Source organism: Podarcis muralis, chromosome 16 (genome assembly GCF_964188315.1).
Source record: "Podarcis muralis chromosome 16, rPodMur119.hap1.1, whole genome shotgun sequence".
Classification (NCBI taxonomy): domain Eukaryota; kingdom Metazoa; phylum Chordata; class Lepidosauria; order Squamata; family Lacertidae; genus Podarcis; species Podarcis muralis.
Window position 1 is genome coordinate 16,930,937 of NC_135670.1, and position 14,589 is coordinate 16,945,525.

At 46.3% G+C, this 14,589-nt stretch overlaps 1 protein-coding gene across 1 annotated transcript in view; it reads left to right on the forward strand.

The window, feature by feature from the left end:
* Nucleotides 1-14,589, forward strand: part of ITGA10 (integrin subunit alpha 10) — a 55,121-nt gene that overhangs the window by 8,584 nt on the left and 31,948 nt on the right. The window contains exons 2-4 of the mRNA XM_028710249.2: nt 5,013-5,124; nt 11,454-11,563; nt 12,748-12,836. Of these exons, the coding sequence (XP_028566082.2) occupies nt 5,013-5,124; nt 11,454-11,563; nt 12,748-12,836 (311 nt within the window). The remainder of the gene's footprint in view (nt 1-5,012; nt 5,125-11,453; nt 11,564-12,747; nt 12,837-14,589) is intronic.

Here is a 14,589-nt window from a genome sequence, read left to right on the forward strand (position 1 = left end):
AGGACCAATAAACAACTTAACCATTCTATCATAAGGTAAACAAACAAAATTAGAACAGCATAAATTAATACTTCCAATTTAACAAAATAATAATAATAATAATACTAATAATAATAATAATGTCAGATAGTGATGTGCAGGTGGATTTGCTGGCCTCCAACATTTCCTTACTGGCTAAGATAGACAGCATTCAGGGGTCTTCCCCTCCATTTCAGAAATTAAACCACTGCCTTTACCCTGATAGAGACAAGGGGGAAAGTGAGGCACTTTGTACACGATCAGGAACACTGCCATTTTTACTATTGTCTCAAATGCACCTGGGCTGCAGGGCTGAAAACAGATTCTCAGGGGCAGCTTAATCCTTCTTATAGCGACTACCTGCCATAGGAGAACAGAGGAGGCTTTCTGAGCCAGCCAGAAGGGTAAACAATGTTTTTGCAGGGCCAAGATAAACTCTGTGTCCAAATTTCAAATACTGGCCCACGTTTGCTCCTGGCCTTCCCTTCCCTCCAGAGTGCGTTCACTGAGCGGATGTGGGATTGTGCCGGTAACTTGAAACGGACAAAATTTGTTGGGAACTTTGTGAAAGTTGGATTGGAATTTTGGCTCATAAGGCTGTGCCATGGCGGACTGCGGTGGGTGGGTTGCTGTTTTAGCAGCTGCAAGCATCAGGTCGTTTTTCTTCTTCTTGAGCAAAAGAAATCTCACCCCTCCTCAGCACATACATTCCCAACAACATGGCCGTAAGTTTAGGAGATGCAAAGCAGGCAGATGCCGGTAGAAGGTCTGTGTGAGAGAGTAGTTCCCAAACTGTTTTGAGCAACCACCCCTTTGGTTCCACAAACTCGTGGAGATCCAGTTAACGTCAGGGAATCGTCTGGACCTGAAGATTGGGGAATGCAGTTGCAGGCAGATCAATTCCTCTTGGAAGAGGAGGGGGAATACACACACACACACACACACACACACACACACACACACACACCTACCTCCAGCGTTTTCAGAAGCAGAGAGAGAGGCATACATAGACACAGAAGCTGAACAGATTAGGGAGGAGTTACCCAGCTACGAGATAATGACAAGAGATCCAGAAGGGAGGGAGCAGCTGGGAGACACATCAACTGAGAGTGTGTGGAAACCCCCCTCCCCAGGGACTCAGAGGTCCAAACGTATCAGAGAACATAGGAGGCTGAGAGGGGGAGGAACTTCCCATTGGCACGCTCCTTGCTGCGGAAGTCAGAAGGAGGATTCAGAGTAGGCAACTAATCTTGCGGAAGGTTTTCTGTTTGTGCTTGCAACATGATGCTGTAATAAAAGGACTATAAATCTATCAACTGCTCGTTAATTCTTATCTGTGAGCTACTGAAGGGTGATGGGAACTCCCACACTTGACAGTTAAGTGGAATGTTGGAAGATTAAGGTGGATAAAAGGAAGTCCTTCCACTGCGTGCAGTTAAACTATGGAATCTGCTCCCACAGGGGGTGGTGATGGGCTCCATCTTGGATAGATTTAAAAGAAGATTGGACAAATTCATGGAAGATTAGGCTACTGACAACAAATTCAAAACAGTAGCCATTAATTGCACATTTATTCAAAATACAATTAAAACAATTTAGTTAAATAATTGAACAAAATTGATGATCCAGTGATACCAGTTTTTCAAAGTCTGGTGGTACCTTGCCAGCACCCCGCTTCCTCTTTGTGCTCCCCTAAATAATCCCACGGCCTCCCAGGGGATGGTACCGCTCACCTTGGGAATCACTGGTGTGAGGCCATGAGCCAGAGTTCCTGTGATCGACATGTAGAAACAAGTTTCCGTCCACAAAGCTGTTTGTTTATTGACTGACTATTTTTTTTATAATTAGTACAATTACTGCACATATGTCAAATCATAAGCAAAAAACAAGGTAGGTCCCTCCCGCGAGGAGCTTACAGTTTGAAATTTGATCACGAGAGAGGAAAATATATATCCTAAAAATTGTTTGGATCCTGTTTTCTGGAAATAATGCTTGCTTTCATATAGGGCTGTATCAAACCACCCCCAAATTAGTGGTTCATCCAGTTTTGGAGGTGCAGTTTTGGAGAGGGATGGGGATTGAAGAACACACACACACACACTCCACTCAAAACTGCAGCCCCAAACAGTAACCAAAATGATGCTTCCAGGTCCACTACCTGCAAGAGATAGGTAAATTTAGAATAGCTCTTTTCTTTCACTCTCCAAATCCCTTGTTGCTCTTCCTTCCTGCATTTTAGGTGGGGTTAGTCTAGATGATCCTCGGGGTCCCCCAACTTTATCATTCTGTTATTCCAGCAGTGTCTGCTGGAAACCTTTTGACCTGGTAGGGCTGCAATTTTTAACCCTGCCGTTTTCATCTCAGTAGGACTTGTAAAGCAGTTATTTAGGAAAGTGTGCCGTTATACACGTGCAGAGTGCTACTGTCTCCTCCTCTCTGAAAAAACAACCCACCGGATTCTCTGCACATCTTTGGACAGGGATAGAGGGTCTATGCGCGAGGGCTCAAGTATGATTTTCAGACAAGATTGACTCCACAACTCTTATTCGGAAATTGAGCCTTATCAGATGACATAAGTTTCTGAATCCATGTATTCACCAGTTGCCAAAAAACCCCGCAGATATAAATGCGAGGAAAATTTTATTCCCGTTGCATGCAGACCCCCCCCAAAAAAAAAAACACCTCTGGGGGAAAATCAGTTTAACTATTCATTATCCAAAACATTAAAATAACAAAGAATTCCAAGCCAGGGGCTGGGGGAGATTATTTCCCTTGAGCCAGGACACATCAGAGCATAGCAGAACATATTTGCAGTTCCTGACCTTCAGTCCTGAAAATGAGGCAAAATAATCTCTGTTCATGTACAGGGTTCATCACGCCAGGTGATTTAATGATAAAAAAGGTATTAATATAGAAAGAGACTCACAATTGCTGGCTTGCTTGCTTGTTCTCTCTCTGTCTGTCACAAAACAAATACTAAACTAACCCCCCCCCCCAGCTCCTCAAAATAGGATTGTTGTTCTTCTGGCTTTCAAGCAAACAACTCTTAAAAAGGTAAAAGACCCCTGGACGGTTAAGTCCAGTCAAAGGTGACTATGGGGTTGCGGCTTTCAAGGAAAGAGCTCTGAGCATGCTCAGAAGCAGTGTATGATTCTGATAGGCTATTGCAAGCACAGAGGGCTGCTTTTGAAGCATCTCCTACATCTCTTGTAGTGGCTGTGTTGAACAGGTCCCATAGCAACAGACAGAGTAAGAGCTTTTCTACTAGGGCTGACTTTCTGGCAGTCTGATCAGTCACACGGTTTTCCGGTTTAGAGATGGATAGGAAGGACCTCTAGCTATATTTCTGGATTAGGACTGGCTGAGTGATGCAGAGAGCTGATTGGCCAGAGAACAGAAGATGGACAAAAATGCCTCTGTAACTTCAAGGAAGTATAAAACGTGTGGGACAATAAGTAGTGTGTGGCTTTGAGTTTTGGAGGAGGAATTTTAAAAAAACAAACCCTGTTTGACATTTTCAGTGGGAGAGATATTGCAGTTATCCCAGTGGACTAGCCTCCACTGCCATTAAGGTCTTCAGAGGAAGTTCCAACTCACACCCTATCTCAGGTTATAGCTTGATGAGTATGAGCAGCAGGGGCTTCTCTGTGGTGGCACCTTGGCTCTGGAAATCCCTTCCTGAGGACTGAAACCCTTTCTTTTTTGGGGTTTTGTAAAGAGTCTTTTTACAGTGTATTTGTTTCTGCCTGTGGAATATGAGTCTTGTTGACATTTATTTTATTACTTTTATTGCTTGTTTTTTGGGGTAATTTTGTAATATTTTGACTCTCTCTCTCTCTCTCTCTCTCTCTCTCTCTCTGTGTGTGTGTGTGTGTGTGTGTGTGTGTTTTAATGTTTCCATGAGACAATTTGGAGGATGTCAGATAGAAAAGTGGTTCAGTAATGCTTGGGTTACCTTATAAATAATATAAATCAACACACTCCTGTGTATTGGTGATGGCCTGAGTGCTAGCCAATATGTACCCTCCCTAGCCAGCATAGTGTATATTGGCCCTTCTGGCTTACCTTACTAGGAATTGCTTGAGTTGACTCTCACTCAGGCCATGGGTTTTTTGGTTCTAGTTCTGGAGTGCTGTTTGCAGCCTGCCGCACAGCATCTTTTTCCGTTCAGTTTGCTGCCATTAAAGTTCTTGTGGGTTATGCATCCTCTGCATGACCTTCTGCTCATGATACATTTTGGCCAGATTTTCTCAATCCAAGCTGTATTTCCCACCCCGGTGCGGAATAGTGATGTTTGTACTGAGCACACCTCAAAGTGGAAGTGCGTGTGAAAGAAGGAGGACCAGTCTAATCTGCAGGTGGAGCTGGGAAGACATAAAGACCTGATTTTGTTTGCTGTGAGAATCCAGTGCAATGGCATTGGGGAGCCCCTGCTCCCAAACCTAATGGTGGCCGGTTGGAGTGTCTGTGGGCGTGTTAATGCTGTGAGCCTTTCAATTTTATACTCTGCCCGTATGTATAAATAAAATCATATACTGTATTACAGCGTCTCTAGTGACCTTCATTCTTATGAAACCTGAGGTATTGCAATCCACGAGATCCCCATAATTATCACTATTATTTACACCATTCTCAACAGAAAGTGCTCAGGGCGGTGAACAAAATCATGAAATATAATGCAGATCAAAAACAGATAGCAAAACAGACTTCAAAGCAGTATCAATACAACCAGCACCGCCAGTAGAAAAAATATCACGAGGACAAAAAAGGTGTCATTTATTTAATTATATGTTTAATATGTGTCACTTAATGGGTCAAATCTGTGTCATTTATTTATTTAAACAGATTTCTATCCTGCCTTTTCATTTGAGTGCTAAAAGCATCTCACAATAAAAACCACATATCAGGTGACAGTAATGTAAGTAGGTAATATGTGTATATATATTTGTAAAAATGCTATCAATTTCTCTCTCTCCTTTTCTCAATCATTCAAGGGTTTGGAACTCCATTTAACATTGATGTGAAAAGACCTCAGATCTTCCGTGGCCCACAGGAAGCCCAGTTTGGGTACAAAGTCCTTCAGTACACAGCCCAGGGGCAGAAATGGTAAGTCAAGGCTGGTTAAACCTAACCTGCAATAGCTGTTTTGAAGCTTAAAACCACGGCCTCAGCCTCTTGTTCAATTATCCAGGAACCTGAGGGAAGACGTGTCCTTCCAGGGCCAGCCCTACTATTAGACAAAGTGAGCTGACTGACTCAGGCAGCTAATTTCCAGTGTCATGGAAGGGCAGCCTACTTGCTGCTTACTTTTTAAATTTTAACATGTTATTATTTCATAAAAGTGTGCTGCATTTTTACTGCTGCCAGGGAGGGGAAGATATGCTGATGGGATTATCTTTAGGCCTCAGGTGCCAAAATAACTTGGCCAGCCTTTGACACTGCAATTTGATGGGTGGTGAGTGGTGAGTGGAGGATTTCCTGCTCCACCACAGGGAGCAAATTGTCTTAGGCCCATTCTGTTTACAAATATATTTTTTGTGGGGTCGGGGGGGGGGCGGTTAAATTGCTCCAAAGGAGGGAGGCAAATTAGCACTTTGAGTGCCAAGGCGTGGGGTGGAGTATGCCTGTACCCTCTCACAGGTTGGGGAAAAAATTGAGGGAATTCTTTGCATCCGTCTTTATAGTGGAAAATCTAGGGCAGATTCCCAGTGCCTGAACTAACAACTTGTGCAGGAAGGGAGTCTGAGGAACTGAGGCAGATAGCGGTGATGAGATGAATCTAGGCCTAACAGACACAATGAAAACTGGCAAAAGTCCGGATGGAATCCACCCTAGAACTCAAATGTGAATTTCCTAATCTTCTAACAAAAATATGTAACTTGGTCCCTCAGATCAGCCTCCACACCTGTGGACTGGAAAGAAGACAGTGTAACACCAATTTTTAGAAAAGGAACCTGGAGGGATCCTTTGAAATCACAGGCTAGTTAGCTGGATGTCTGTCCTGGGAAAATATTGGGGTCTGCTGACCCCAAGTGTGCACCAGCTCTGAAAATGATCTGAACTAGGGGTCATTAGGACAGGATTTGAAAAATAAAACTGCCAATATCATGCCGTTATATAAATCTATGGTGCGACTGCACTAGGAATACTATGTGCAGTTCTGGTTGCCTCCCTTCCAAAAGGATATTGTAGAGCAGGAGAAGGTTTCAGAAAAAAGGCAGCCAGAATGATCAAAGGGATGAAGCGACTCTCCCATGAGGAAAGGTTGCCACGTTTGGGACTTTTTAATTTAGAGGAAAGGCCAAAAAGAAGTGACATAGAAGTTTATAAAATTATACGTGGCATGCAGAAAGTGGTTAGAGAAAAGTTTTCCCCCCTCTCATAACATTAGAACCTAGTGGTCAATAACCCAGGTAATAAACTGAAATAGTTATGATGATCATGATGATAAAGATGATTCCTTAAGCATCTCTAGATATATCTCTAAGGGGCGATTTTGAGTGGAATTTTTTACAGAGACTAGGGTATGTGCTGAAACATTCAGCGTTCCTTTTCTAGTGGCAGGGGGTGCGGGGAGATTATTTGAATGAAGGTTTTGGCTTTGAGGCCAAGGATGGAAGGAATGAGACAGGCAATGATTTCCTGACAACTTGTGGTACCTCGAAATCTGTCTTCCCCCACCACACCCTTGAGGCCTAAATGCAGGTCTAAAAACAGCCCCCTGTTGCTCGTTTCTGCCTTTCCTCCGAGGCAGCTTCCACCTCTTCTCTGGCGTCCAGACCTCAGTCCTGCGTCAGTCCTGAATCAGAAAGGGAAATTCCGAGCTGCACCAATGATTTCCCCAATTGTACATCCGCTGGACTTGTTAAAGAACAAAAGAACAAAAGGGAACTGTTGGCAGCACTCGTGCACTTGAGAATAATTCACAGATGGAGAAGAAATTCAGTATATGCCAGACTTCCATATGCTGCCATTAAGGGTGGCCAGGGAACTGGGTCCAAAGATCACATGAAACACAGAGGCACTCAAGAAGAGCCTCTGTGTGCAGCCGCCATAGCTTCTGGTGGGTGTTTGGAGCGTCCCCTGATGGCTCAGAGCCACATGGAGGCTGTCCTGCTGAATGGGTTCACCAGATGTCTGGCCTCCTTAGCTTGAAATGATGCTGTGGGGGAGTTGGAAATAGGATGTCTCATGAATTTATGTTATCAGGGATACCTGAGCTTTTGACCTGAAAATGGGATTCAGTGTGGGACGCGGGTGGTGCTGTGGGTTAAACCACAGAGCCTAGGACCTGCTGATCAGAAGGTCGGCGGTTCGAATCCCTGCGATGGGGTAAGCTGCTGTTGCTCGGTCCCAGCCCCTGCCAACCTAGCAGTTCAAAAGCACGTCAAAGTGCTAGTAGATAAATAGGTACCGCTTCAGCGGGAAGGTAAACGGCGTTTGCGTGTGCTGCTCTGGTTCGCCAGAAGCGGCTTAGTCATGCTGGCCACATGACCCAGAAGCTGTACGCCAGCTCCCCCAGCCATTAAAGCGAGATGAGCGCCGCAACCCCATTCGGTCATGGTCAGGGGTCCCTTTACCTTTACCTTAAGGTTTGCCAACTGATCCAGGCCTTCTCTTGCGGTGTAGAAAGGTTTCTCAGCTGGAGATGATGCTTGTCATTCTCTGCTGGTGCTATCCACACTGTTAAAGCTGCGTAGAAATTGTAGAGTTGGTTAGGGACCTAAGAGGTCAGCATCTTGTTCAGCCGCCTGCATTGCAGGAACCGCAGCTGCAAGATCCATTTGAACAGTTGGGCAGCATTTCCTGGAGTCAGAGCATAGCTGTGGCAGCTAGTAGTCGTTGATATAGCCTTTTCCATGAATTTGTCCCATCCTCTTTTAAAGCCGTCCAAGCTGGTGGGCCTTTTCTGCCTCCTGCAGGAGGTTAAAGTCTGCTCCTCCTGCAGTGTTTACCGTATTTTTCGCCCTATAGGACACACTTTCCCCCCTCCAAAAACGAAGGGGAAATGTGTGCGTCCTATGGGGCGAATGCAGGCTTTCACTGAAGCCTGGAGAGCGAGAGGGGTCGGTGCGCACCGACCCCTCTCGCTCTCCAGGCTTCAGGAAGCTATCCACAAGCCTTGGGAGCCCGCGGGAGTTCCCGCCAGGCTCCCAAGGCTTGCGGATAGCAGCCTGCAGCCTGAAACCCGGGGAGCGCAGCGGAGTGCGCCCCGGGCTTCAGGCAGATATCCGCAAGCCTGGGGAGCCCGGCGGGAGTTCCTGCCAGGCTCCCCAGGCTTGCGGATAGCAGCCTGTTCTGGGGGCTGGGGTCAGGGGAAGCTCGGGCTGCCCCAGCCCCGTGCCTGGAGGGGGGGGGGGAAGAATAATTTTTTTCTTTATTCCCCCCCCCCCCAAAAAAAAACTAGGTGCGCCCTATGGGCCGGTGCGCCCTATAGGGCGAAAAATACGGCAATTCAACTTCTGCTGATGCATTTAAACTCCCAACAGCACAGGGTGGGTTTCAATGTAAAAATACAAAATAAGGTCACAAAATACCTAACAACCACCCCCCCAAAGAAAACAAACCAATAACCCCCTCCCACAGACACATTTAAAAGGCCATGGATTGTTTAATCAGCCAAAGGCCTGGTTATAGAGAAACCTTTTCGTCTGGTGCCTAAAGATATGTAATGGGGGCGGCTGGTGAGCCTCCCTGGGGAGAGTACTCTACACAGTGGTGAAGGAAGGAGGTGCAGTAGGTGCAGGCCACCCTGGGTGCCACCACTCAGGGGGTGACAAAATGCTGGGTGGCACTCACTGCGGGGCCTTCACGTCTCTCCTGGGAGAGACGCGGTGATTTCGGCACACGCAGGCTCCGCGCTGCCCAAATGGTTCACCCGCTTCCTCCCCCCAAACCAGCTGTAGGGCGGCTGAGTGGAAGGAGGCAGGCAGACTCCTGAGGCCCCAGAGTGTGCCCTGCTCCTATGGGTGGTGCGCCCCACCCCTAGGCATGCCGCCCCAGGTGCCCAAGTGGCTTCCTCCACCACTGACTTTACAAGTGGGGATCCACTGCAGAAAAGGCCCATTCTCGTTTTGCCACCCTCCAGACATTTTGTAGAGGGGGCACATGAAGAAGGGCCTCAGAGGATGAACACAGGCTCTGGGTTTCTTCACAGAATCTTACAGTTGGGACCCCAAGGTTCATCTAGTCTAATCACCTGCAATGCAGGAATCTCAGCTAAAGCATTGACAGATGCCCCTTCAACCTCTGCTTAAAAACCTCCAAGGAAGGAGAGTCCACCACCTCTCAGGGAAGTCTGTTCTATTGCTGAACAGCTCATACTGTCAGAAAGTTCTTTTTTCCGAATGTTTAGTCGGAATCTCCTTTCTCGCAACTTTAAGCCATTGGTTCAAGTCCGACCCTCCAGAGTGGGAGAAAACAAGCATGCTCGCTCCTCCATTGTGATGACAGCCCTTAAGACATTTGAAGATGGCTATCATATCTCCTCTCAGTCTCCTCTTTTCCAGGCTAAACACACCCCGTTCCTTCAAGCGCTCCTCATGAGCCTTAGTTTCCAGACCCTTGATCATCATGTGTTATATACTCAAACCATCTTGGGGGCAACCTGGCCTGCTGAATTCATTTCACTGATGAGGAGTGGGGCTGACGCGCAGTTGCATCTTTTGATACCTCCAGATATTGTAATATGATAGAACATTGGGGTGATAAGCTAAATCCCAGGCAGTACCTTCAGAGGAAAACTGTGGGGAATGCCTTACTTCCCCATAATATATTTCCATCATATTACCAAAATGAAGGAGGAATCTGTGAGCTTGCTGGTGATGAGGAATCCAGGAATCAGATGCAAAGCTTCACATGATCACTCTGTTTCCCATGGAAAAGGCATCTCAGAGTGGGCGATGGAGCTGCTGAGCTTGGGGGGACTGCAGTGAGAAAGTGGGGCATTGTTTTGTTTTGTTTTGTTTTTTTTAACAGTATTTTTATTGGTTTTTCCAGATACAAGTTATAACTTATAACTTGAAAGTGGGGCATTGTTTTGGAAACACTTTCAAACCCCTTCCCAAACCAAGAAGTGGATTCTCCAAAGCCAACACTTTGGGGGGGAGGGTGTGCCAGTAACGTATTAGGGATGCCTCCCTTTCCTTTCTCCAGCTTCTTTCCAGAATCATTGAGTGAGTAGATGAGGTGGTGAGAATAGTTTTCGGGACCCCCTGGGAAAGGGGATGGACAAAATGAAGGGTGGGGGGAAGAATGAGAGAGGGGAAAATGAGCAGGAGGAAGGAAATGCAAGAGAAATGGGCCTCCCTTTTCCTTTCCCTTCCTTTCTCTCTCCTGCACAAACCTCCATCCAACTCTGTCCTGCCAAATTTCACAGTTCATCATCTAGTTTTCAGTACAGTAATAGTAATACGGTGCTTTAAAAAATAATAATCCAAACCACTCTCCCCCCCACTTTTTTTTTTGGCAAGATGTGATTTCCCTCACAACAATCCTGCGAGGTAATGCAGCACATTCACTCTACCATTTTACAGATACAGTGCTAGAATAGAGGGGGATGGCTACTTGTTTGATAGGGCCGCTGCCTCCTTCTCCTCTTTTCTGGGGCGGCTCCTAAAAAGCTGCATGGGGTGCATCAATTGACAGTGTTTTTATAACCCTTAAAAGCCAGAGAATCAGTCACTAACATGAACCCATGGCTCCTAATTCCATGTGAAACTCCCGTTGCAAAGAACCATGTTTTACCTGCAAAATTATGCCACAATACTCCAGAAAACGGGACGCGGGTGGCGCTGTGGGTAAAAGCCTCAGCGCCTAGGACTTGCCGATCGAAAGGTCGGCGGTTCGAATCCCCGCGGCGGGGTGCGCTCCCGTCGCTCGGTCCCAGCGCCTGCCAACCTAGCAGTTCGAAAGCACCCCCGGGTGCAAGTAGATAAATAGGGACCGCTTACTAGCGGGAAGGTAAACGGCGTTCCGTGTGCTGCGCTGGCTCGCCAGATGCAGCTTGTCACGCTGGCCACGTGACCCGGAAGTGTCTTCGGACAGCGCTGGCTCCCGGCTTATAGAGTGAGCGCACAACCCTAGAGTCTGTCAAGACTGGCCCGTATGGGCAGGGGTACCTTTACCTTTACTTACTCCAGAAAACAATATACAAATATTGGCATGGTTTCATGTTACTGTGACTTTTAAATCATTTAATGGCATCAGGCAAGATTTTCAGCACCTGCTGAAAACATGTTTGTTTAGACATGCCTATCCAGAATGTTGACATGTTTTTTTTAGCTTACCGTTGATTTTAATTATTATTTGAATGTTATGAATGGCTGTTTTAATCTGTGTTTTATTGAGGGGTTTTTTTAAACCGCTTTGAGTTTTCATTTTATTTTTATAGTCAAGTGGTTTATACATTTAATGAAATAAAGAAATCTCAACAGGATGCTGGTGGGGGCACCTTGGGATGGGACGGCAGATGACAGAAAAGGTGATGTTTACAAGTGCATTGTGGGAGAGAGGAACAACTCCACGTGTGCCAAAGTCAACATTGGTAGGTAATGACATCTTTGCTGGGAAGTACTTGCCCTGCCTCTGCCCCATCAGTTTCAGAACTCATACTGTTGCTGGGATTGGATGGCTTAAAGGTTTTAATCACTAAGTTAGCACCGTTTCCCAAAAATGAGTCTAGACGTTGCAAGTACATGAGGCACAGCAGGTAAGCTAAGATGTTCCAAAAATTGGGGGGTCAGGGGCTGGACTGAGGAGAAAATGTGGGAACTGCCCCCCTTCCTGCACCTTCCCTAGAAGAGGAGGACAGTATAGATTTAGAACAGTGGTTTGCAGAAGGTCTTAGTTCAGAGGCTGCAGGGGGGAGAAGCTGGGAAATATTGGGAGAGCAGCAGGGGATAGACAGCTAACAGACTAAAGTGTCTCTTGAAAGCATTCCTGACCCCCCTTCTCCCAGAACAAGGCGTGCCTTGAGAGTAATAGAAAGCACAGATCAGCCGGCGCAGGGGTGGTGTAGAATAGGAGGGACTGAGAGGGTGGGACTTGGAGCAACGCCATTAACTAAGAGAGATAGCATTCCTTCGTCTCTCTCTGTGAATATTGAATAAACTACTTGGTAAGAATTCTTTGTGTTTTTTCCACTTCTTGGCATCCCACCGTGAGAGGGATAAGATTCCTGGAAGCCTTGACACACACCCTGTCCTTCCTTTTCAAAGAGAGGGACAAATACAGCTATTTGAAAAGTTGAGCTTCTGAGCCTTGAGAGACTGGGCAAGCAATTGGGCACTGAGTGCGCAGTGACTGGTCCAAAGTCTCCATGAGGGTTAAGCACGCATGGTCTGTTCATGCTGGCACTGTGTCCCTGGATTCATAGACTCATAGAATTGTGGAATTGGAAGGGAGATGGAGCAGAGACAGCAGGACCAGCACACTGTTTAATTTATCATCAGGTTCCCTGATTTAAGGCTTGTTGTACCCTTCTGTGACCATCCTTAATAAATCCTGAGTCTTGCAGCAGAATTCATGGAGGGTTTGGGGGAGGCAAGGCCAGGCGTACATCACGGAGGAGGGTTTTAATGTACAGGGTAGCTATTACCTCTCATTCCAGTCCCAGCCATGATCCGATGCCAGGCTCATATTTTTGTATGTGTCCCCCCCCTTCCACTTCCTCTTCTTACTTCTCTTCCTCCCCCACCCTCTTGCTGGCCTCTTGTGAACTAAAATTAGGTGACATGGCCCTGCAGAACAACTCCAGGCAAATCAAAAACATGCATTTTGGAATGTCGCTTGTGGCCAACAAAGATGACGGGTTTGTGGTGAGCAATATTTGCGGTGTCTTTTTCTGTATTTAAATTGAAAACACAAACAGAGACAGATGCACAAAAATGAGATCTAGGAAAGGCTGCTATTACTTCAGTGGAAGCCAGGTGAACCGTAAGGCTAGGGTCCCCAACATGGCCCCATATTTTATTTCTAAAATGAAGTTTTGTTTGTTTGTTTGAAAGAGGGCGTGTCTGCCATTTTGGTCTGTCTTTCATTTATTTTGGTATGTGTACTTTGTCCTTTTGGGGGATAGATTCACATGCATCTGGGGCATCAGTTTATATATGATATCTCCATCAGTCGTCAGTCAAGAGGCTGGTCCCGTTCCTTGCATTCAAGCACTGAATTTGTGGTAGCCGGAGGGTCTTGCAACCTGGCTTTGCAAAAAACATTTTGTCATTTTTACCAAAGATAATGAAAAGACATAGAACAGTTCATTTACTAGGGAAGAAAGAAGTGCATGCATGCATCCTGCAAACAGGATGCAGGGTGTGTTTTGGAAAAGCAGAGTGAAGAAACAAAAATTAGGGATTTTGATGGTACTGTTCCCATTCACCCCACCTCCAGTCTCAGCAAAGCCCCTATGTCTTTTAGGAGCCCCGTGGTGTGCTGAAAATCAACAGGCAAGGCAATTCAGTAGCAGAATGGAGCAAGGTTGACAAAAATGTTGCCTTGGATATAGTCAGGATCTATTTATATTTTTTAAAGTAGCGTATTTCAAGAATACTTATTGTGGTTATTTTGTCGTGTCTCATGATAGCTACGGCAATTTTATTGTCACATGACTAACAACAAGCCCGTTGTTGTCCATGGACAAACAACCCATTTAATTCCTACTAAGCAAGGGGATTTAATGTGCAGGAGGGTCGTGGCCTTGAAAACGAGAAACCGGCAACCTGGGAGAACCATTGTGCAGAGTCTCAAACGTGGCCCCTGATGGAAAGGCAGAGATTGTGAAAGCTCTGCTTGTCCCGTTTCTGCCTGCCAAAGACTTGCAAGTAACAGCGGGGTGGGGGCCCCCTTCTTTAATGGAGGTGTGCCTGTAAAGATCACAGCTGCAGCCAACGCTGGCACACCCAAAGGAGCTTAATTCCTTCCCTGAACAGCTGGCCAGGGAGGCTGTGGCTGGTATCTAGGGCAGCTTGGCTGGGCGTTCCCTGCAAGCAGAGGAGGCCGTTAGCTGCTGCTTGGCTGGCTGGCATTTTTGTGGTGAGGCTCTTGTTTACTCTCAAAGCCCGCCTGAGCATCTGTTTGAAGCTGGCCTGAGGGCAGCGAGGCCCCAAAAGCGGCTTGAGCGGGACAGCCTTTCAAAGCAGCAAATGAACACTGAGGGGAGTTGCAGTTGTTGGTAATGGGACTGAGTCCTGCAGCCCTGACAAGGGTTCCCGAGATGTGAAAAAATGGAATGAATAACTAAATATTCAAAAGTTTTGCACTGGGAAACTTGGAATTCCACAGCCTGTAAAATGAATTACATATGTGCCAGCTGTCCCTCTTTATCGGGGACAAGCCCTGTTTTTTAATCCGTGTCACTGGTGCAAGAACCGGCCTTTAAACCAGAAATTCCCAAACCTGTTTGGGCTATTTCCCCTTTGGTTCCCTAAACTCAACCCCGGTGTCCCCTACTCTATAAAAGAAAAGCACCATTCACTAAGGAAGGCGATAACACAATAAAATTCAAAACTGTAACAATTAGGGCTCATCCAAATTTGCCTTTGTGCCGCTAAACAGCCCTGCGCTTTAAAG